Here is a 24,309-nt window from a genome sequence, read left to right as displayed (position 1 = left end):
GGGATTTATAAGAAATCTTTATTGTCAAATACAACACGGAGGAAAGTGCAAAAACTTCCCTGTAACCACCACCTTGGGAGCCAAGGGGCCGATTTCCCCAGAAGCCTGTCCATGTGACGGTGCCAATCACAGCCCGGGTCCCTCCGAAAGGAGCCACTATCCACGGGGTGCTCAGCCCTTTACCTGAGTGTCCTGTAAGTCTGAAGGCAGTCAGGGAACAGGGAAGGACGTCCGTCTTCCTTGCTCCCTAGCTAGGCAAGGATGGGATAACAAGATGAAGCCGAAAAAAGATTCGATCCCCAAGCCTCGTTCTTTCTACACGCTCCTGAAATTTCCAGTTATCAACTTGGGCAAAGCTGCTGGGAGAGGGACAGGGAGAGGCCAGAGGACACATGCACTTCTGTGGGGGCCCCAAGGACCGCACGGGGTGTGCTGTGCGCTGCAGTGCTTAGCCACTCCCCGGGGCAAGGTGGTGACCGCGGCAAAGCACACCGGGACCGTGCGCGGCAGTAGCATGAACCGGTCCATCCGGATGCATTCTCCTGAAAGCATCCTGGGATGTGAGGTGTTCTGGGAAAGCTTCACTAGGCCTCCTGCACAGCTGGAGATGGCAAGACACGAGAGGTCACGCGATTAGGTTCAAGGCTGCCGGCAAGGTGGAGACAGGAGCAGAAGCCTGGCGCTCTCAGGGGCCTCATGGAAATCTAAGGGTCGACGTGCTCCAGCAGCATCTTCCAGCCCAAGCCGCCTCTGCCCGCCTCCCGGGCCTCTGGGAGAGCCTTCTCCTTGTCCACAAGGTTTCCCAGGGCAATAGGATTTTCCCCAACCAAACCACAAAGGCTCTCGTATCCACTGCAACTTTCCTGCAAGCAAAACTGGCCCGGTGGCCGGGGCAGAGCATCCCTGGAACAACTCTGGACCATCTCCAGAGGCTGACCAGGGAGCACGGTCATCTGTAAGCTGGGGAGTGAAGCGGCACCACCCCACACACGAGTCCCTCGGGGGGTGTGGAGAGTTCCCAAATGTTCTCAGAGGACAGGAAAACTCTTTTCTCCAGAGCAGCCCCCCTGCCAGAAGTCAGAGGTGTGCCCTGCCCAGCTCTGGGGGGGCCTCCTTCACCTCGACAAACAACCCCCATAACTGCTGGTGGCTCTGGTCCACACTTCACCTCCCCCGCCACCCCCGACCCTCCATCTCAGAGCAACAGGGAAGAAAACTTTTTAAGTCCCTAAGTCCTAAATTCTCGGCAACGCAAAAGGAGCAGCACCTGCTTGTTCTGGCGGTGCGGGAAAGAGAGCAGGAGTGAGCAGAGATGCTGAGAGCTCAGGAGGAGGGAAAGAACGGGGCACACAGGCTGGCCCAGTCAGGGGCGCGGCAACCTCTCCCCTGGCTCCATCCTGACCCAGGGACCTGTGACCGGGGTGGAAAGGCATCATTTGGGGTTTTCACCGAGGATCCTGAGGCCCAGAAGGGGGCCCTGGGATGACTGGTGAGCAGGCTCCTTCACGGCACACCTCTGCGGGGCGCCACTCACACTGCACCTGCGTGAACAGCACCCCTGCAGTTGGACAATGTGCAGCCAGGACGACAAGGACGATGAGGACTATAAAGTCTTCAAAAAGTTTGCATGGACTTTTCTGAGGAGACAGAGGGACCATCAGTCACAAGGGCCCCTAACGTTAAGACAGTTCAAGGGATGCTGTCCACTTGAGATGGCACCACTACCAGAGAGGGTGCCAGCCTGGTCCTGTCCCCAGCCCAGTCATCCCCCAAGGCCACCTACAGGAAGGCCCAGCTCTGGCTTTGGGCTGCGGTCCCAATACCCAGTGGAAGAATGAGGCAAAAACTCTTCTGCTGACAGGCTGAGGCATGGACCTGAGGAAACAGGTTTAAATTACACCCTGAGAAAACTTCCAACGGTGAGCACTGTGCTGTCCAGGAGAGACCTCTGGAGATGGCCCTAGTCTCTGCGGATCCCGAGCCAGATTAAAAGCCGGTCTAGAAAGGTTACAGCCCGGGACATCCAGCCATCGCTGAAAAAGGGAGGAGACGGACAGAGTTGTACTTACAACCCCAGGACCTGTCTTAGGGGGTTACTGGGTATGGCAAGGACTGGTTTAATACGGGGCTGGAGAAAAGACCCCGAGGTGCATGTTCTAAACTCCCTAGGGCTGGTCAGAGCAGAATCACCCTGAACAACAGGACTGAGCCGGGGGGGGCCACTGGCTATCACAATCCCCACTCCCCATCCCTTAGTGTCGAGGGAACACTCAAGGACATGCCAACCACTGGCCTGTTCACAGTGCTCCCAGGGTCACCCAGTTGTTACAACAGACCCCTCACTCTTAGGGATGGAGACAGCGGGATGGGCAACCTCCCTGCAGACGCTGTAGGGGGCAAGCCAGGGCCAGGCAGGAAGGCAGTCTGTCCATCCACCCAAGGCCAGACCTAAAGCCTCAGGGTCCCCTAGTCTCATGAATAATCCACGAGCCCTATTCCCAGGGTTGAGCCCCTGCTACCTCCCATATAACAATGAAGCCTTTCCTCCGGCCCCTTCCTCTGCCAAGTGGAGCCTGGGCCAGAGCAGAACGAGGCCGGAGAACAATATTCATGTCACAGGGTCCCCAAGAGCGTCCGTTGCCATTTCTATGACATCGCCCAGCAAAGCTGTACTTGAAACTAATCAGGGGACCCACTCCAGGGGGCAGCACTGCCTCCTGAAGGTGGCTGAAAAGGCAGGCACGTCTTGATTGCCCAGTGGCCGGGACACTGCTGGCATTTAGCAGGCTGCGGGTGGGGTGGCAGTGGGCCGGGAATGCCAGACTGGCTGCATTCTCGGGAGAGTCCACCCAAGGAAGAATTGTCCGCATCAAAAGTCATTCTGTTTTACGTCGAGAGGCACACCCATGCTGAGAAGAAACCATTGTCCCTTCTCCAAGCAAAACACTGCACGACCTCCTCCACTCTTTCTTTCCCCACCCAAAGCCTCTCCTCATTTAAAACTGTATCTGAGGGGCCAAGGCTAGGCTCCCGCCTGGCAGACGGCCTCCTTACCTGGGCATTTCAGTGTGGATGGAGCACCCGTCATCCAGAAGCATGTCGCAGCCGTGCAGACTTGCTAGCAAAGAAATGAGACACAGTTAGAGACGAGGCAAGGCGGCCAGATGTGCTACAGGGGCGGCGTGGGGGGGATCTCCAGCCCACGTGGGCTGGGCCAGCCTCCCCACTCGGGGAGCTGGGGGTCTGGAGAGGAACCTGGAAGGGTTTCCCCGAGGGTCCATTTGCTCCCCCTGTAAGCCAAGAACATGGTGAGACTGCATATAACATAGGGGGACTATGCCAACCACTTAGAAGACAAAGATGCCCCAAATCTGAATAACGGGGCAGCTAAGACAGGACTGGATATAGCAGGGAGTGATGGTGACCCTTGCCCCATGGTGCTGGGGCCAGTGTCCCGCTCTTAAGGAACCAGCTCAGCAGTGTCATGACAGCTGCTGAGGAGGGAGGAAGGGGATCCAGGGGGCCGCATTTATCACTTCTTGAAGAGCGTTATGGCAATATTTTAAAATTAAATATAACATACATGGCTCTTCGTATAGGCCGGGTGCTTGTTCTATGTAATCAACAAATACTAACTCATTTAATCCTCATACGACTGTACTGTCATTCTGGCCCGAATCACACAGCTAATAAATTGCAGAGCAAAGGTTTACACCCAGTCTGGCCCCAGAATCCATGCTGTGAACAACCCTACTTGCTTTTTGATGCAATGTACATCAAAAGCTTTAAAGTTCTGCAGGTCCTTGACCTAGAAATGCCTCTTGTAAGAATTTATCCTAAGGAAACAAGCAATACCAGCCAGGAAGAATTTACATATGAGAATGTTCATGCAGTGGGGACGGCAGTAAAGAGCTGGGCACCACCTACCTGGGCAACGATGGGGAGAGCAGGGCTGCTGACACAGCGTATACCACAGAGAAGGTCAAAATCGCCCTCCCGCCACACTGCCTCCCAGCGCACCCACGGCTGCACTTAGACACGTGCGTGGAGGAAAAGCAAGCCACGGTGGAGGCGATGTTAAGGGATGACCTCATACCTTGCTCTTTTTAATCTAAACACTAAGGCACTTACGAATGCAATTTTATGGAGGAACAAAGTGAGGGCCGGGAGGCAGACTGAAGGATCCCCAAGGTCGGAGAATTAAGTGGCACTGCTTGTTTTAGAACGCACACTGCTGACTGCTCTTCCCGGATCAATGTGCTGTTTCAATAAACTCATGGGGGCCTCCTGAAGGGGCCTCTTCTACGTAACTACACCCTCCACTCTGCCCCTGAACAAAGCACTCCCAGGAGACCTTCAGTGCACGGATTTCTCCTTCAAAAGCCAAAGTAGTCTAACCTCTTTAAATACTTAACAACCATTCTATTTGCCTGGAATGATGCTGCAGGTACCCAAGACAGCAGATCTTGAGGGACCCTAATCTGCTATCAAAAATCGGTCTTTGTCTAACCATCTAGAGAAACTTACCTTAAATAAAAAATTAATTTATTGAAAGCTATGTGCCAAATACCGTTTTAAGCACTTTCTCTGTATTATCTCATTTAATTCTCATTATAACTGTGAAGGTGTGAATTCCTTTTATTCCCATTTTACTTAAGAAACAGAGGTAGAGGGGATTCGCAGACTGTCCGTGGGGTAAAGGAGAATGGGACAGGGAAGTTGACAGCAGAGAGGGAGAGGGGGTCTCGAGGCTGGCCGCCCACACTGCACAGCCCCGGAACACGTGACGGCGCCCCCGAGAAACCGACAAGCCCTGTGGTTTCACCCGGAGGCCTGCAGGCCTCACAGCCCTGCTGCCAAGCCTGCGCCCTTCACCGTACGCACAAACCTTGAGCTGCCGGCCTCTGCCAACCAACTGAGCTCCGGTGGGTCAGTAGGAGGGCACGCAGCTCAGCATGGGTCTCAGGGCACACCGTGGAGGGGCAGGTAGCCGCTGCAGATTTCAACAGCGGACAGAGCCTGCAAGTCCCTCTTTGGAGGTAGTGGTGTCCGGGGTGGGGAGGAGTCTGGATAGGGGTGAGCAGACAGGTTCGTTTTGTGCTTTGAAAACTCATATGCAAGCACAAATCAAAGCTAGGTTCCCTGGGGAACTGGACGGCGCTCCCTAACAGGCCAGGCTCCTCCTACATCCCCTAGACACGACCTCTGAGTGATGCTGGGGGCACTTAGGTCCTTTAGGATCCTGCCCTGCAAGACACCAAGGGGCAAGGCAGGTAAACAGCCCTGGAGAAGGCGTCCTGGGTTCCACGCGGGGACGCGAAGCGCTCCAGCAGGGTCCCGCCCTTCACTCAGCACTGTCATCCTGACTTCTTGGCAGGGAAAATGAAGGGGCTACGGCCCTTGACCAGCAAGACTCCAAGGGCCTGACTCACGTGCCTCATCCTTAGCCGTTTCCAGAAAAGTCAAGCCTTCGCCCGCGTGAGCCGGTAGTGGTGCTGTGCAGAATAACCCCATAGCAGGAGCCCCCGCCCTCACACAAGCGTCTCATCCTGGGGAAGGTCTTATGGACTGAACTGTATTCCCTCCAGATTCTTAAGCAGCAGCCCTTCCACCAACACCTCAGTGTGACTGGATCCGGAGACAGGGCCTCTAAAGAGGTAATTAAGTTAAAATGAGGCCATGAGGACGGGCCCTAAACAATCCGACTTGTGTCATTTAAAAAGGACAGACAGAGGGATGTCAGGGATTGGACGGCACAGTGACAAGACCAAAGAGAGAGGCTTCAAGGAGAAACCAACCCTGCTGACACCCTGGTTTTCGATTTCCAGCCTCCAGAACTGTAAGAAAATAAACTTCTGTGTTTAAGCCCCCAGCACAAAGCATTTTACTGGCGCAGTCTTGGCAAATTACTACCACGGAGGGTTACACCCATTCTGTATTTTAGCCACTGCCTATCACAATTCAGAATGCTAAGTGAATAAAAAAACCCAAACGGCTGTTTGGTTAATACTTTTAATTACACGATTGTAATTATACAATTTTTACTATTCAACATTTTGTATAAAACCAGTTACAATACACAAGATTTTCAAATGTGACAATTATGTACCAAACTACATAGATACGCAAAGTTTACAGGCCATTGTGAAGCTTTATCTTAAAAATACCTTCAGGAAAATAAACATTCATTCAACCAGTTCTCTCAGCTTTATAAAATATGAGTTAGAAATATACATTTTAATTAAAAAAATCAAGACAATGATTGATCAAATACTGATTATTCAGTTACATTTGAAAACTTTTAATAATCTGTACATGAGTGCAGGTTAGATAAAAGTCTGCAAATTATTAATATAAATCTGCAGTACTATAATCAGATGAACAGATCTGCTGACAGTTAATTCTATTGGGCGATTAAGGAGGTAACTTCCTACACAGTACAGGTGAACTGTCCAGTCAACTATGCACACGTGGAGCATTCCCACTTCGCGACACGGAGAATCCTCACTTAGGAGAAGGGGAGGAGCAGCAGGTAACCTCACAGGACGGTGTCAGCGGGAGAAAACTGCTAAAGAATTAAACTATGCTTTTAAAGTTGTTTTTGATGAGCACTGCTTCCCAAAATGTGATGATGGCTTGAAAGGATGTCTGCAGGAGAGCAGCTAAGCTACTTTTTGAAATCAAACATCAAAGGAGGGCAATGCTCGCATATCGAGCAAAGGAGAGGATGCCCAGGATGCCCACTGGTCCACGCGGCCGCCCGACCGTGTCTCAGACTCCACGGGCAGACACGTCTGCCCCGTGAGAACACCGGGGAACTCCTCTGAAACTTGTCTGGGCCCAGGAGGTAGACATCACCCCTGTGAGAGGGGGAGGAGGGCAGGCAAGAAGTGGGTGGGTGGGGGGGAACAGGCTAAGTGGATCAAGTTTAGAACAGAATAATTCTGGAGACTAGAAGAGCAGCGCGCTGCGTAGACGCGGCTACATTTTGACAAGGCTACTTGTTTCAGTGAGGCACTGCTCAGGGTCCTCCCTCTTCCCTGGGAAGAGAGATTTCTAGCCTTTCTTTAAGACTCTGACACGAAAGTCTGTCTATACATCTTAGGTACCCACTTTGGCAGGCCAGAAAGCTTCAAGGGCACCTAAAAGAGTTCCTTTCTAATTTTAATTCCAGTGGAAACTGACTTGGTGTACTTTCAAAGCTATTTAAGGCTCTTAAGTTAAAGTAATCTTTCGGTCTGACATGCCCTGTTTCGTATCCCATAGCAACAAGATCTTCTGTAACAAATGAGACTCAGAAGATTCTTGAGTGTGTTGAAGTTTCTGCTGGGGGCTGGCGGGGGGTGGAGAGTCTACTCTTATTATTCATCGCAGGAAGTTTTCCATCCATCAGACCCAGAGCCACCCTGGATTTGAGATATGTCCCCAGTAAGTTTACGAACACTGTGCTATGCAGTCCGTCTGAAGCACTAGCCCAAGATGTGTGTTCCATCCAAGCAATGCTGCTTGATCCAATCCCTAGCTTGCTACGACTAACCTCAGTGAGCCTGTCAAATACAAGGATTTGTAGGAAGAGCCACAGTGACAGCAATTCTAGCTGGAAACTTGAGCAGCAGACACAGAAAAAGGCAATTTGTAAAACAAAAAGTACACTGAAGCCCCAATTTTTCACTCTTGGCCAAGACACCAAATGGCTTTTTCACTGCGAGGGAGACGGCACATTTAACTCGTTCTGACCGACAAGAACAGTTCAGATGGAAGTCTGATTTGCACCACTGCCTGGACTAGTTATGTAGGAGATGGCCTTTAGAAGTATAAAGGGAAGGAGAGTTGCCCTGAGAATTCAAGGTTTTACGCCTGGACACAGGATGACCCTGCGGTATGGTCGCCCAGAGCGACACAACAAATGGAATGTTTCTCCTCCCACTCAAAGCTTAATGAAGAGCTGTTTTCCTGTCAGGCAATGGGTCTTTGTATCTGTGAACTTCCAGGGATAGAAAAACCGCTGTTTTTCTGAGCTCTAGTCCCCAACTTAAAAGCTGGCTTGGCCCAGCCCCATGGTGCCCAACGAGGGAGCTGCTGCTTTGGCCAAAACAATGGCGTCTTCCATCTCCTCTGAAAACAAGGCAATCTTACAATCTCCTCCAAGAGTAAATACCAAAATAGAACCACAGCCTTCCAATTTTTTTTTTTTTTTGGCTTTAACAGACTTTAATCTGTTTATTCCACAGCCATTTCTTATTCTGCACAGTCATATGAAAAAGGCAGCTTTTTAAAAGTGGATTTGCCTACTAACGGGATTCATTCATCTTGTAATGTGAAGGCATTTTGCCTTTAAATACTGTATCATCCCAATCTCCAAACTAGGCTAATGATAACCGGTTAATGGTAACTAAACCGTTCACTTCTTATTATGGAAGTAACCCAGGTGACTGCAAAAATATTCTTTTATTTTGGCCCCCCCCCTTTCTTTTAGCAGCAAGTAAATTCGGATTTGTGATTGCCTGACATCACAGACTCTGCTGTGTTTCTGTGGGGTTGAGGGGAGAAGGCACTCTGCAAAGAGTTATTAATTGTATTCCCTAACCAAAGGCAACAGTGAGTTTCTTATTTACAAACAACTGAAATCCAGATGCAAATAACTGTCACTGAAATAAAAGGGTGTGTGAATGGCCTTAGGCTGATCACATAACAAAAAAACCCACAGCGCGACAGGAAAGACCCTAATAAAGTAACTTTATATAAAAAAAAGGTCACCATTATTTGGGATCACGGTTTCCAAGGGCAAACATCAACAGTGTGGGGTTTCTTCCCGCATGGAAGGAAATACAATTTTAATTTGTATGACTGGGCAGCCACATAGTGGACAGCCCTGGCATTCTTCCATCTCAAAATGACATAAAAAGGGACGACTTACAACAATCTTCCAACTGTGAAGCCAGTTTCTCCTCCTGAGGCTTCTAAAGCTACGATTAATATTCTCTTGCAAGTTTTAGGTTACCCGAGTACCAATGTGTATCGCGACATGCACCAGTCTTAAAATGTGGTTTTCACAGATTCTTGTGAATAAAGCACTCTTTGGTGGAAGACAAGCAGCTTGGGTACTTAACGGAGTTAACATTTCAACAATATCACAAATATTAAAATGGAGATGATTAAACCGAATGGCGTCAAATGACATAAAGTACCATTTCAGTAACGCTTGTTTTATCTTTAGAAGTTTTGACACAGGGTGACCAGCAAATAATTAAGTAAAAAAAAACCTCCATCAGATCCTCAATTCTTCTGAAGGCCAGCAGCTAAAATGATTGCCATCACAGGGACACACGTGCACCACACAGACGCGTCAGCTGCCCTGAGAACAGAGGGCGTTGATATTTACACCTGAGACTAATTTACAACCGCGTTTTCGTTGTTCAACTTAAGACGTTTCTACAGAAGGAGAGTTGGGCCTTCTTCAAGTCACTCGCTTGTGCCCAAATCCTTGTAGTTATTTAAATTCCAGTGGACTTTTTCTTCGTTGAATAAACTTAGGTGGCAAGCAGCTAAGGCTTTTGCAATTTTTGTTTTGTCTCCAAATAAATTGTGCTAAAATCCTGTTGCAGTTTTTCTGTTCCTAGAGTCTTCCTTCGGCTCTGGTCACAGGTTTTTACTTAACGCAAGACTGTTTTAGTCCTTGAAATGGAGGGACTACAGGGGAGGAAAAAAAAAAAAAAAAAGGATTTTACCATGAAGGCTTTCAAGTGTCCCATGTGGTTATCAAAGACAAGAAAAGGCAACATAATAAAAATACTGACATGCTAAAAAGTATACACACTGTGTAATTCTTTTATGACAAAATACTTTGGGAAAGACAGCACAGTATCAACCATAAAGTAAAGACAGACAGTAGAGAAAAGGCAGAGCAGAAAAAGGTTCAAGTCTGCAAAAAATCAAAAGACAATAAAAAAAATTAAAAAAGAAAGAAAGAAAGAAAAGAAAGAAAAGAAAGAAAAGAAAGAAAGAAAGAAAGAAAGAAAGAAAGAAAGAAAGAAAGAAAGAAAGAAAGAAAGAAAGGAAGGAAGAAAAGAAAGGAGGGAGGGCAAAAGCAGCCGAGCAATGAGAATACCATAACGCCATTAAGGGCATTTGTTGCAAAGCATTCCTTTTCCTTCTTTCCCTCTGAGGAACCAGGCTGTGGGAGAAGTGGAAAGAACGAAAAGATAAAGAAGTGTTACTAGGTTATTTCCAAAGCCAGACCTCGGTCACAGACAAAGCTTGGGCACCGAAAGCAGTTTCCAGGTGGGCAGGGTGCAGCAGGTGCCCGCGCCGCCACCCCGCTGCAGGGGACACCCCGCTGCATGGAGCTGTCGCGTTCGTGCGTAACTGACCTGCGCTGACCTCACCCTTCCTCCCTCCTTCCCTGCCCCTATGGACCACTTTGACTTTCAACTGAATAGATCCCTTCAAAGGAAAACTAAAGCTGAAAGAAGGGAGCCAGAGCAACCAATCCCAGCGTGGAGGGGGCCCCCCGCGGGTGATGACGACGCTCCGTCAGAGCAGCTCATCTGAACCACTCGCCTCGTGCACAGAGACTCCGACAGAGTTCTGAATATAAAGGTCCAAGTCAGTTGGTGGAGCCAAGAGGGAAAAATATCTGAAATTTCAAAGGGAGATTAATATTTTTAAAAGATGAGAGGTCACCGGCATAAAGGAAAACTGAGATACAACATGCTGGGGCTTCTCCAGTGACAGTTTTTAAAGACAGCGGCGGCAACAAAAATGCCAAGCCCAGAGGTGAGGGAGCAGACAGCGAGATCTGAGACTCTACGGGACAAGAAGCAGCGACAGATGTGATGATGGAAAGTGCTCCATATGAGAAGACTTAAAAAGCCCAAGTCCTAAACGTACTTACTCTCAACCGAAGGGCTTGTGAAGGGACTCATGGTTCAGAGGCCAAGAAAAGAGCCTGAACATTTATCTTCCTCCAAAATATGTGAGACTGGGGTACAAAATACCCCAAAGCAATGAGCACTGGTTGGGTTTGGCAGGTGAGGCAGAAAGTGCTGGTTCCCAGTGATGCCACGTGGGATTGAAAAAGACACATGACAGTTTTCCTGGGAAACAAATGAAGTTATAATTTTTTAAAGAGAGGGAGGGAAGGAGCAGGGGAGGGAGGGAGGAAGGAAGGAAAAATGGACTGCCCCAACGCGACAGCGTACGCTCACAGCAACACGCACTCGATGGGTGAGCGGTGTAAAGACATGGACTGAACTGAATACATCAAATGAGGGAGCTTTGGGTCCTCCACCAGAGGCCCGATGACGAAATGTTCAAGACTCATTCTGAGAGGGCTCTTCAGAGCGCTGATGCAAGAACACCGAAACACAGGCCATCTCGATGACGCCGGTTCGTCAACGGATTAAAAGAGAAACATTAAAATGGGTTTACAGCTCTCGCAGGGCGTGGGAGATGTAGAGATCTGTTAGTTTGCTTTTTTGGACTTAAGAAGGCAGACGAGGGAGGTGCCACACAGACTCCCCTCAGCACCCCACCCGCCACCAGACGCTCGTGTTTCTGTGCCTGAACTGCTGTGGCCGTGACAGAGCAGAGCTTGGCACCCGGGACTCAAGTTTAGACGTGGCTTATGTTCAACGGATACACGAGGGGTATCACCTGCCACGAGAGAAACGTGGTGGCATTTCTTCCCAACGACAAGTGCTTATGGCCACGTGTATTTTTCTAGTCTCCAAAGAACTGCTCTCTTGACATGTTTATGGGCAAGTTCTTCAAAGGTGTAGTAGAGCCTTTCAGTGAACTGTCAAAAATCAAAGGAGCCAAATCAACAGACAAGAGAGTTTCGGAGAGGTCTCCATCCTGGAAGCCTCGAAGAATAGAACAGAACGTAATGAAAGGTCAGGTTCTAGGGGACAACAGAGGTGATGATGATGACGACATGGAAACGACGTCAACCTGCAAGAGAGAAGGTCCCACAGGTGGGAGTGGCTGCAGGCTGGCAACCCCGGCGCCTCGGAAGTACTTATGAACGTACACGGAAAGGGTGTATCTCTGTGTGTGAGTGTGTGTGTGTGTGTGTGTGTGTGTAAAGATTTCTAGTCAATACGTTAAAATTATTCAACAGTCTTAGCTCATACTGTTTTGTCCTGAATCAGATTATGTACAAATTGTGTTAATTCTCTCATTACCCTCCAACCAAAAATGAGTATTAACCAGCAGGGTAAAAGCTTTGGGCTACAGCCTGGCTGCCTGACTCCCATCATGTCCTAGAAGCAGGGAGTGGGAGCTGTGCATCATTCATTTGCCTTTCTCTCGTCAGCTGCAGGTGCTCACAGATGAGGTGATGTCAACACAGGCCACGGCCCCGAAAGAGGCCAAGGAGAGCCGGCGTGGAGGGAGGGGCGGTGAGAAGCACCGTGAAACCCACTTAACTCGCGCGATTTCACTTCTTTGCCCCTCCAGATCCCTGAAAGTCCATTTTGGAATTTAAAAGAAGTCTTTTGGGTTTTCAGTACCATCCCAAATGCCTGGAAACTGCTCGGGCCATTTTAATACTCAGTCAAGTGATGCAGTCTGAACTCTACTTTCGGGCCCCCAAAGCAACGGGTCCAGGGACCCCAGGAAGATGCTCGCTGCAGTCCGGAACCTGCTCTGCTGAGATGCACACGTGTGGGTCACTAGACAAGACCTAGATGGAGAAACAGCCACATGGCCACGCCCCTGAGAGCATCGTGGTGGGACCAGACACGCGAGGTCCCGGCCCCGGGACGCTACTCATCGGAAACCTGGAGAGCACCATCCAGGAAAGCAAAAAGCAGAATTAAACGTGCAAAACACACCTGGCTGTGAAGGACGCCTGCAAAGAACATGTCCATCCAAAACATGTCTAACTATCACCAACAGCTGGCTTTTTAGTTGAATTTTTAATAATGTAATTAACCTGAAAGTGTCAAGGTTAAAAAAAAAAAAAAAAAAAAAACTCCCATTTCCCCTCATTTATTGTAGAGAAGTTAGGGGAAAAAATTTTTTTAAAAATCCTCAACTGCCCAACTAACCAGAAGAACTGTTAATATTATGGCACATTTTCGTTTATCTTACTTTGATAGATTTACACCCATAAATGTTTACGTTTATAAATATTTACATATCTGCATCTTTCTACATGTATACAAAGTGTATTTTACACTTACAAAATTAGAGCAATACTTGACAATTTTTATGTGGAGCCCTTTTTACTTACTGCTCCATGAACAATTAATCCACGTCACTAACTTTTCTTTTCACGACTCTCAAATTCATTTGGCAGAATTCATCAATCATTTCCTGTTTCTCGCTGTTACAAATAACGTTCTGATATTCTGTTATAATGTACCTAAATCTTTTGACTTTTTTGCCAGTATTTCTCTAACAGTCTTCTCAAGTGGAATTAGAGAGTAAAAAGACTATGAATATTTGATACCTCTCTAATGAAAAAGTTTAAACCCTAAAATCATGAGTCAGCGCCCAGCTCTCAATTACACGGACTGAGGCATTATCACAGTCTCATGTAAGTACAAGTATATAATAAAAGCGCACAGAAGAATTAGCAAAAAGGAAGAGTGGCAGAACTGAACGATTTTCCTTAAAAAAGCAAAACGCCCAAAGCACGGTCGGTCAACGAGTCTTCTGGACACAGACTGCCGTGGAGGCTGCAAGGAGAATGACTCAGCACTGGAGATCACTGTCGGCCCAATGCCTCAGAGATGTGAGGGCATCGGAGTCATAAAGGAGCAAGGGAAACTGCGAAAGGCGTTTTAGGGCCGCGTGGGCTGCCAGCTCCAGGCACAGCCTACACAAACACAAAGAAGGCGCTGCCTCCCCTCCTGAGACAGATGGGTTAACTGCTCTCCTCTAAAAAGAGACGCTTTTGAAATACGTTAAAAAGGAAAATGTTTGCCTTGGTCCGTGATAAATATCCACAAACAATGGCGAGTCATAGATTTGGTCACGGAACGTGTCTGTCTTCTGGTGCAAGGCTGTCTGAAGGAAGTGAAGGATGCTGGGCTGGAAGGTGAAGGAGCTGCCCCTTGAGGTGTAGCCTGTGGCCAAGAGGACAGCCACACGAGGCAAAGAAGCATCCCAAACTCACTAGAATTCCCCTTTTTCCACCATCACAAGTAACTGCAGTGAATTCTCCAGTAATCATGTTGCGTCTGATACACAGACAGGAAAGATTTCCTCCACGTGCTGACAGAGAGCTTTGGAAATTCTCAATTTAAGAATTTATGTAAGTACAACATCCTCCACTGGCCCATATTATGACCCAAAGACTACATTTCCAGTGTTGAGAATCACCTCTGGAAAAAAAAAAGCAAAACCAAACAAAAGCCTGCGTTAACCTGGTCCAGATGTCCTTTGATGAACACGTCAAACCCTTTTGATTAATTTCCCAACACAGGAGCCCTGCTTTCTCCCGTCTTCACTTCTATCTCCAGAAGATTAAACTGGAAAACCAATGCTTGAAATTTTTCAGAAGAGTAGGATTCTTTTCTCACCTTTTAAAACTGCTTTTTCTGGAAGCAGATCTGGTGGTTCTTTTAGTAATGCCTGCACTGCCAGAAATGTTAGGTTCAGACGTTTTACAGCGCTGAACACTGGACTGAAGAATTACTCTGAAAACAGTTGGAAAAAAATAACATTACATTCACTGGAACAATTCGCAAGTGGTTGTCAGAGGAAGGCATTTTGGCTCTCCAGTGCAAATTATTTTCTTGAGAACCGATAGGATTTTCCACAAACACATTTGCCAAAAAATATCTGAAACACACTTTTTTTTTATACCAAGTCGTCTGAAATAAATCGCCTCATTTCCCTATGAAGCTTTACACGAAGATAATCAGAGAACTTTGCTTTTGGAAAACAAATGACCTGGCATGTTGAACAATTCCCACACCAAAGACATACACCAGTAAAACAAATCTTTGGGCCCCAAAGTAAAAATAGATTCTCAGAATTCTAGTCATGAAAACAAGAAATCATTTTAAAAAACTCAAATTCTAAAGACTATGAATATAAATATCTACACAATATTCACTCTTCAGAGCTCGAAGCACAAGCAATAAACCTTACATCAATACTAATGTTTATAACATTTCAAACTTTGAAAGTCTGTTCAAGCAAACATTTTTTTGTCTGGATTACAACTACTCACTGAAGTCACCAAGCACCATTAACGTGAAAGGGAAACTGTCTCAATTTTGTGAAATTTGATTTAATTAAACTCTAGAAATCTCAAGGAACTGATGCCTGTGGGAGTAATTACCCCGGAGGCAAATTCATGAATCAGAAAGAACACCTTCAGATAAAACCCACACAGAACCCCTTGTTCACAAGCAGAGGGGGTTTTAAAATCCCTCATGGAATTGTCATAGAGAAAACAGCAGAAAACATCACAGAAGTTTACAAGCAATTCTTTTCTTTAAGACATAGTGACTAAAACACTGAACTGCATCTGCATACACACACGTTTACATATCCTCAACTTTTTACTTCTCTGTGAGAGAAAGCATTTCTTTTAAAATGCTCCCTCCTCTCACATCCAAACATAAAGGGGAGACAGTCAACAACTTATGAGAACCCAGCTCGTGAGTAAAAAGAAACCATTACAACGAACTAGTAGTCAGTCCTACCTCCCAGCCCTAAGTTAATATCATGTTAGTTACTAACCAAAACCAAGTCCTTCAAGTGGAGTAAAGATTAATAAGTTCTTATCATAGTAGTATCACCCAAACCATAGGATATTCAACATTTAGTAAAATGCTAACTTCTCATCACTAAAAAAAACCAAACAAACCCAGAGGGCTGATTGCACTGGAGGTCAGTGGTTTTCAAGCTGTTTGGGGAAGTGAGGGAGGGAAGGGCTGAGGGAAAGGCTCTCCCAGCTGTTTCTCTCCATCCAGGCAGTATTTCTGAATCAGGCCTCCAGTCTCACTGAGGGAAACTGATCCTGGGTAAACGAGCCAGGATTTCTGATAGTTTTCTCACCCTAGATGCCGAATGTTCTAACACAACAGAAAATGAACGTGAGGACATATGATCACAGAGGACACCGACTGCCCCCGCATTTAAATTTCACCCTGGAACACAAGGGATTTATTTTAAAATTCTTTATGATTATATTAAGTGAGGAGGAACTAGTTAGGTGTCTCAGCTAAGGATCCGAACCTAGAGTTTTTCATGCAGAAAAACAAAACGACAACAGAGACAACCCGCAAGTCCCCCGCAGCTGCTTCTGAAGCCCGGGCCCGGTGCCCGGCGTCGCCATCGCTGTCCCGGCGCCTCTCAGCTGCGCAGCAAGGCTCGTGGGTTTTCATCTCCATTTTCACAAATGGAGAAAATGAGACTCCTGTTGGCTTTGTCTGAAACACCGCATCTACTCTGCAAATAACTTGAGGCCATTTATGGCCAAAAGTCTAGAAAACTATCACACTATAAAATCATTACTATGAGGGCAAAAAAACAAGAGCCAACACGTCGCCTGCTTAGGAAACGCACCTCCTGGCTTCTTACCTATTTAACCGTGATGCTTAAACACTATACAGAACAAGAAGCTACTGCTGAATCGTATTTTAGGCTGATAAGAAACATCTTTTTAAAAGTATTCATTTCTCTGTGAAATTGGTGTAAACCATTCATGTGAAGTAATATAATATTAATAGCTAATAATTTGTGTGGAATTTTGAAAATAAGAGCATGACGGAAATTTGGGGGGCATCACCCGCATCAGCAAAGAATTCTGGTCCCCAGTTACTTGCATTAACAACAGAGCGGTTATTACATCTGTAGGCGAGGCTTCAATAAAGTAGGGGAAAAAAAAACGCCAGCAATGCGCTTAGAAATTACCTGAGATATTCTACAAGTAACACCATGCGGTGGGTTGAGCTGGCAAACATGCGTGAAGTGTTCCCTCGCCAGCTCCCACCCTGCACACCAGGCCAACCACAGGGCTGCGCAGGCCAACATTCAACACGTCACTCCTCCTGCCCGTCTTTCCCGGACGGAACCCTCACCCTCAGTCCTCTCTTTCACCTCTTGTCCACACTGCAGCTGACTTTCTTCTCGGTAGTTATCTTTTGAGGCCTAAGATTTTCAGGTTTGGGACATAAAGATACTTGCAACTCGAGGCGTCCAGCAAAGCAGAATATTGCCAAGCCGGGTCTCTCACTTAGAAAGCCACCGAATGCTTTGGACAGAAATGTTTAGTTCCAGGAAGAGATTCCACCGGGGCAACCGTGCACTATTCACACGCCACCACTGATTGAAAAGGAGCCTTCAGAATGATGGCGCTGAGTCCCTGCCCCCTGCAGAGATGCCTTCCCCACTGTCTGAGCGTCTGCACAGCATGTGAAGGGCTGAGACAGGCAAGCTCTCCAGGCACAAGGTGATGCTACACTGTCAGCCAACAGAGGCCAATGCCAACCATGGTGCCCATGAGCAGTCACCTCGGAGGGTGACGGCAAGGCTCCTGCCTGCTGACATCACTCTCACTGTTGACAGCTTGATTCTGTAAACTCCAAACTAATCAGGCGGGCTAAACTGAATACTCCGCTTTGGCTCCCGAAATACACTGGCAAATGTCAGTAATAACAACAACAAAAAAGGCTATGTCTTACATAGAATATTAAAAAGAAAAGAGACTCATAGAGACCATTTTTTAAAGTTTACTCTGCAAAAAATAATACAACCATGAAGTGCCTAAGTATTATTAGCAAGGACTCAACCTGTTTGAAACATCTTTGCCACTTGAAATAGCTGGAGAAAAATACATCTACGCCGTGTGTGATGGTCCTGAGTCAGAGCACGTAAAATCTAAGCTCATTAAGAGAAGTAACAGAAGAAAACATCTCAGGGGGTAATCCATACCAGGAAGAGAGCAGGTGTGCCTCTGTAATAACAACCTTGTATTAATAAGATATTTTTAAGTGTCATAAATAAGAACGTGTTAGGCAGTTTTCTCTCAATTTTGAAAAGAATGGCATCTGTCAGATGTTTAAGTCTTTCTAGACATCTGAAGACACTCAGCGAAACCACGAGGTACTCAAGTTGGCTGCAATGGAATTTTGTTTTGGAGGAGATCCTAGAAGGCACTTCTGTGTCCCTTTGTAACTCTCAAGCACAAGTTGGAACAAGATAAGGAATTCTTCAAATATGAGCTAAAGAGAAAGTTTTGGAGAAAGAAGAATGCAGCCTAGACGGAAGAGGTTAGCGGTAAACCACAGTCTCACAGCATACACCCTCCTTCCTTCCTGTGCTCTTGGTCTTAAGAACATGACATTCCCGGGCAAGCTCCTTGCCACATTCCTCTGCAGAAAAGGAGTCTCTTCACTATTAAGGGATGCATTCAAGACGAAAGATATCAAGAGAACACAAATCCTGCCTCTATGAACCTAATAAAGGCGTTCTGGTTACTTCTGGGAAAGGAGGAGAGCGGGAGGGAGTGAGGTGCATGGTGACTGTCGCGTGGAAACACAAACACAGACAAAGGACTCCAGTCTTCTCTGCTTTCTTATCTTCCTTTAACATCAGGTGTTGAAAACTATACTTGACTGTATTCCCTACAGCGGAGGAAGTGAAATGAGGCAGAGGAGAAAATCCTGCAGACTCAAGACAGAAGACTTCTTAGGGAGGCAGGTGCCTGCCCAGTGTGCTGTGTACCAAGGCAGAATCAGAGGTGAGATGGGATGCGATGCTCACTAGACCTCATGGCCACAAAAACAAATCTTCACCAACATCAGAAAATCGGTGGGAAAATTCTTTTTGCTAGATGGGAAAGGCTATATTAAAGATACTTACTCTAGAAAACGAGAGGAAAGCTGTACAGACAACTGACTGAAAGAAAGCCACCCCAATCATCTCAAACGATTTTTCACAGGGAAAAGAAACTCCTTCAGGGTCATTATAAATTGCTATTTCAAAAACTCTGTTAAGAGTAAGCACATCTTAAAAGCAAAGTGTTATTTTTATACGTATGAAAAGAACAGCGAAAATTTCCCTCCCCGCCACCCAGCGCATTAAGTGAAAAGATTCAGAATGAGAACGTTTGGGAAATGGCAAATGAACACAGCGAGAAGAGCTGACAGAAGAGCATGCATCACGAGAAACACAGCGGACACCAGAGGGGAACTCTCGTAGGAAAACGGAACGGGACACTTACAGCTATCTGTCAAAGGGTCCTGATGGCTACTGTGTCCTTAAACCATCGAGACAGAATAGCAGGGTGGGGAGAAGGTAGTCACACACAATCCACCAGATGACAACACTACACAGTGCAGAGGTCAGCACAGCTAGGGAACATCTGGAAAGGGGCGGAGGGGAGAGAACAGATGTTCAAACTGGGAGGCCAAAATAAACAAAATCATACATAAATAAAGCCATGTGTGAATTTCAGACACCCTGTGAGGCAAAGGGGCGGGAGACGGGGATAAAACTGCGCCATTTTATGTTGGGGGGAAAAAAAATGCTATCCTCGGTTTCAAACGGATTTTGATATTTGGAAACAAAAGATTAGACCCCATCTCTCATCGGGTGACCACCCCCGTGTTAATTTAATTGTACCATCCAGAAACCAGAGTCGTACCTAAGGGATTGACATTCTTCAAAAAAACACAAGACACACACAGAGAAAATTCAACCAAGCCACAGAGGGAAAAGGGGGCAAAACCAAGCAACCAAACCAAAGAAAAAAAAAAAGTCCTGGGCTGACAATTAATATATGTATGTTCATGGACAACTGAAAAATTGTGCTGTACACTGGAAATTGACACAACATTGTAAACTGACTATAATTCAACAAAATAAAATTAAAAAAAAACCGCCCTGGACTGGTAATTAACAACCTCATAGGAGGCACAATTACAAATACAGGATTTGTTCCCCTAGTAAAGCTCAAGAATTATTTTCCAAGGCTGAAAAATACCCATCTATAGTATACTGTTAAGGGGGATCTAAGGGTTTTTCAAGGCTAATTATGTCTTTACCTATTCCCTTGTTGGACGCAGTCTTCATGTATCATTTCCCTTACCCCTGACACACCTAGCAGAAAGCATTACTACGATGCAGAAAGGCAGGCAGCGTGAAGAACGTTACAAAATCCACCAGGTCTGTTTTAGCACAGACAGTAATATACTTGCCACCAGGTTCTGAGGGTCACTGCAAGACCACGGTGCTACATGACTTCCTGTCTTCACGGCAGTCAGGGTCAGACAAGCTCTCTGAGAAAATTACTATTTCACAATGTCTAGCAACTTTAACTCTCCCCAAATACTGTTTGCAAAATAGAAACCCATGATTTGACTATTTTATGTGCTATCACTTTTGCCTAAGAATCACCAGCACTCATATTTTTTCACTGATTTTTCCCTCTTGTAAGTGTTTTCAGTCGGCTAAGTGCCAACAGCAAAGCAAACGAACGTGTCCGCTTTGACAGATGGGTCAAAATCTGAAGGCAGGAAATGGATTTAGATTTCTCAACCCAAGCTGCTGTTGCCAACTCTCTTCTCGGGGGACTTTTATTTCTAAAATAACACGAAGACTTGGGAAGGAAAGGAAATCTCTCCAGTTGACCGCCTCTTCTAGGGCCAAAGGAGCTCCCAGTAAGAGCAAAAAAAGAGATGATTCTAATAGCAAAGAGGGTCTGAAAAAGCAGAGGAGGGGATAAGCAAAATGTAAGGAGAAGAAAAAGAAATTTGCTGTGACTAATCTTAAATTCCCCGGGGTCTTTACACATAATTAATTGCTTAGAAGAATTTTAGCATTTTTGCTTTTTCCTGTAAAAGTGCGACTTAAAAAGTCTGTTAATTGTGTGTAAGGGAGGAGGGCAGTTGGGAGGCTATTTATTTTACTGTTTAGGGGATTAAAATTACAATTAGGGGAAATCTTATATTAAATTAGCTTTTTTTTTTTTTTTTTTTAAGCTTTTACCGTTTTTACTTGGTTGTCGTAACATATGCCAAGAGCGCTTCAGAGCAAAGGGCCAGTGCCCTTCATTCCCACTGGGGGTAAGGAGGGTATAAACAATTAAGTAGCCGAATGCGCAGCACAGAGGCTGGTCTCTCCTCCACCCAGCCCTTGTTGCTGGTTACCTTCACTCAAGCATCGCTGATCCATTCAACTTTCATCCCAGAGAACCTCACATACCACGGTGAATGTCATAGCATCTAGCGTTACCTTCCGGTTTCCAACAATATTTAGAAATTTAGTCTACGTTCGTTGTTTCCTTTTATGTTACCACATACCCACCAGGTATGAAAGAGACTCTTAATATAGTCTCCATTTTTCTAGAAAAAAAAAAGCATCAGGGGACTTGAACTCTTAGAAAACACGGACTCAAGAGTGGCTAAAGGAAATTTCCTTTAAGCCCTACCGAACCTTTGACCAAGTGGAACTCCCGTGCCCTGGCTCCCAACTTGACTTCTGAACAGAAGGCAAGAAACTACGGGGAAATAAATTGATGCTGCAGATTCTTAAACACAGAACAAAAAAAAAAACCTGCACACGGCTAAAAGCAACCCATAAAATCACCCATTTTCTAGGGCTTGCGGTTCTAAGTGTGGTCCCTGGACCAGCAGCATATGCAACACCTGGGAGCTGGCCAGAAATGCAGAATCACAGGTGGCACCCCAGACCCACTGACCATCACCTGCATTTGAACAAGCCCCCCACGAGGCTTAAATGCACATTTTGAGAAGCACTGCTCTGGGGCACTAGATTTTTCCCCCATGTCTAAAATTGGCTTCAGAATGATTATTTGAATGATTATTTCCTCCATGTCTAAATAAAAAGAATCAGTAAGACCTTAAATGAAGGCTTAGAATGAAATTAAAAACAAAATGGCATTTGGAATAAATTACATAAAATGCACCATTCTTAAAGCATTCTAGTTGACTGAATGCACCACTAAACTTCAGAAAGAATGCTTAATTAATGCCTATAATCAATATTGATGCCTGTCATTCACTTGGCACTTTATTTTGGAAAACTCAGTTCTTTTCTTTGGGTCTTTTAAGCATCTCCCAAGGCACTGGCCCATGACGACACACGCCATTAAGTCTAATTCTACTTTGCAATTTAAGATTACAAGGAGATACCAGTGAAGAATCACTTTTAACTAAAAAGGCCTTGTCTTCTCTGCCATGACCATGTCATTAGTTCTTAATCATATTACAAGGTGCTTCCTGAATAATAAAAAGACCTATCTCCATCACCCCGAGCCCCAGCAAAAAGGGGCTGAAATTTGGTACCCACTCCACAAGGAAAAGGGAAGTCACCAGAAGGAAGGGATCCAGTGGCACAGGTAGGAGCATGTGCTAAGTAATACCCTAGGGAAAATACAGTGGCCAAGTGTTCTGATTCCACGTATCTTTCTACCAATCTGGGATATTCCATGAGATTGAATCCCATCCAACACTTCCGCAAGCAAGCACGAGCGGACCTGCACACACCACCCAATAACTATAGAACTTCCTGTCCCCACGCTAAACCTTCTTCTGTAACTTGAAAACCATTCCTCAAGCAATAACACAAAAATATAGTTTAATCAGTTCACTGTTGACCTAAAATCATATAGTGACATTACGCCACCATGTCACCATGAATTAAATTCTACCATTATCAAAACAAATTCTCTGTAATATGGTACTGAATTCAAAGAAATTCACCATTTTAATAACTAGGCTGTCGTACAGTTTACATCTGCCGTCACTCTCTTGAGGATGTCACATGATGATTATCCAAGGAGAAAAAAAATTCCTCATATTGCTTTCCTATCCCCACAGGCTGGTGAGGTTACAACAGAAGACAGATAAAGGATCGCAAAGAACTTCTTAGGCAAGACCCCTAGATTTTAAATAACGTACTCATTTCAAAATGGCATTAATGGGCACGCAACCACGGAGAAAAATGCACAGGAAAAAACAAAACAAAACAAAACAAAACGACCTCGTACACATATTCAGTGCCATCAACCACATGAAGGAAGTCAGACTCACGTGAGGGGAATTGCGTTTGCTTTTGATTGTCTTCTGCTTTTCAGGGCCCGAAGTCTATCACCTTGTGTCACTCCGTTGATCTCATCGTCATCGCTGTACTGTGTGAGTAAAAGAACACTGAGCTAATGATTTACGTTGTACTTAAGGCAGTGAAGCGTAGCAGGTGCATTTATCCAATACAGACCACACACAGACACACGCAAACATACTTCAGCTTCCTGGTGAACCCCCAAATACCCTGCTCCTCTCAGAATAAAGCTACAGGACCCCTTTCAAGACAACCAAGAGCTGACTTTCACAGAGAACCCAACAGCACTGTTGTTATCAAACATTTTGACAGTGAAGAGGCGAAATGGGTTTTCAATACTGAAAAAATTCTTTTTATTTTTAATTTCACAATCTACTTACCACCCCTTAATCTAGTACTGCTACCTTCCTCCCTAAACTCTTGGTTCTTTAAAGTTCTCCATTTGAGAACAACTGGCTCCCTAATGGGAAGAAATGGGGGAGAGGGCGTCACTGTGTCCATTTTCACATACCTCTTTTTATCACCAATGCCTTGTGAGTAAAAAACAAAAAACAAAACCCAAAAAACTTTAGTTTTATGGACACATACCTTGTTTTAACTATTTTGACTAAAAAAGTGCCTAGAGAGGGCAGTAAGTTATTTAAAAAAAAAAAAAAAAGATGTGTAACAATAACCCCTCAAAATGTGCTTTATTATTTTGATCTACAATTTTCTCCACGCCCTTCTGAAAGACTCTCAGCAGCACCGGAAGCAATGAAAACAGCGTGATGGGGGTGGTCCGATTACCAGCTCAGGTTCTTGTTTGTCCTGATTCTTGACCCCATTGATTGAAATGTCATCAACAGCCACGAGGAGTTTTGAGACGGCTGCTCTGTGCCTTCCGTTCTCCTGACCCCTTAACTTTTGACGAAAACAGTCACCTTCCAACCAGAGGCTTGCCTGTTTCCTAGAGCATTTAAATAACAACATCAAAATACAGCTTTCCAGAAAGATACATACGAACAACTTTCTCCTACTAGACTACCTGCTTTTACTGGAGACTGAGAAAAATTCTACTTCCCCTCATCTTCCAGACCCACGTGTTCCCTGAGGAATCACACAAGCTCTCTGTCTACTTACATCATCAAAAATTGTTGCTGAGGCCCGATCACTGAGCCGGGTCTGCAGATTCTGATCCAGGCAATGGTCTCGGTGGCTGTCATCCTGTAATGCTTCATGATGTAGCAGGCTATCAGAGTGCCTGTCCGCCCAAGGCCAGCT

The 24,309-nt window shown here is 45.8% G+C and overlaps 1 protein-coding gene across 7 annotated transcripts in view; it reads right to left on the bottom strand.

Annotated features, from left to right (window-relative positions):
• Positions 1-24,309, bottom strand: part of CDC14B (cell division cycle 14B) — a 97,094-nt gene continuing 72,785 nt past the window's right edge. For 2 of the 7 annotated variants that reach the window (XM_074363033.1, XM_074363038.1), the window contains exons 10-14: positions 24,169-24,307; positions 23,836-23,995; positions 23,022-23,119; positions 19,190-19,330; positions 5,999-9,690 (exon numbers count right to left, since the gene is read on the bottom strand). In XM_074363033.1, the coding sequence (XP_074219134.1) occupies positions 19,216-19,330; positions 23,022-23,119; positions 23,836-23,995; positions 24,169-24,307 (512 nt within the window). In that variant the 3' untranslated portion in view covers positions 5,999-9,690; positions 19,190-19,215. Of the gene's footprint in view, positions 2,034-5,998; positions 9,691-14,531; positions 14,649-19,189; positions 19,331-23,021; positions 23,120-23,835; positions 23,996-24,168; positions 24,308-24,309 lie in introns of those variants that run through there. The other 5 variants (XM_074363032.1, XM_074363036.1, XM_074363035.1 and 2 more) reach the window with 4 other exon arrangements.

Source organism: Camelus bactrianus, chromosome 4 (genome assembly GCF_048773025.1).
Source record: "Camelus bactrianus isolate YW-2024 breed Bactrian camel chromosome 4, ASM4877302v1, whole genome shotgun sequence".
Taxonomy (NCBI): Eukaryota; Metazoa; Chordata; class Mammalia; order Artiodactyla; family Camelidae; genus Camelus; species Camelus bactrianus.
This window is presented reverse-complemented; position numbering and strand designations above follow the sequence as displayed.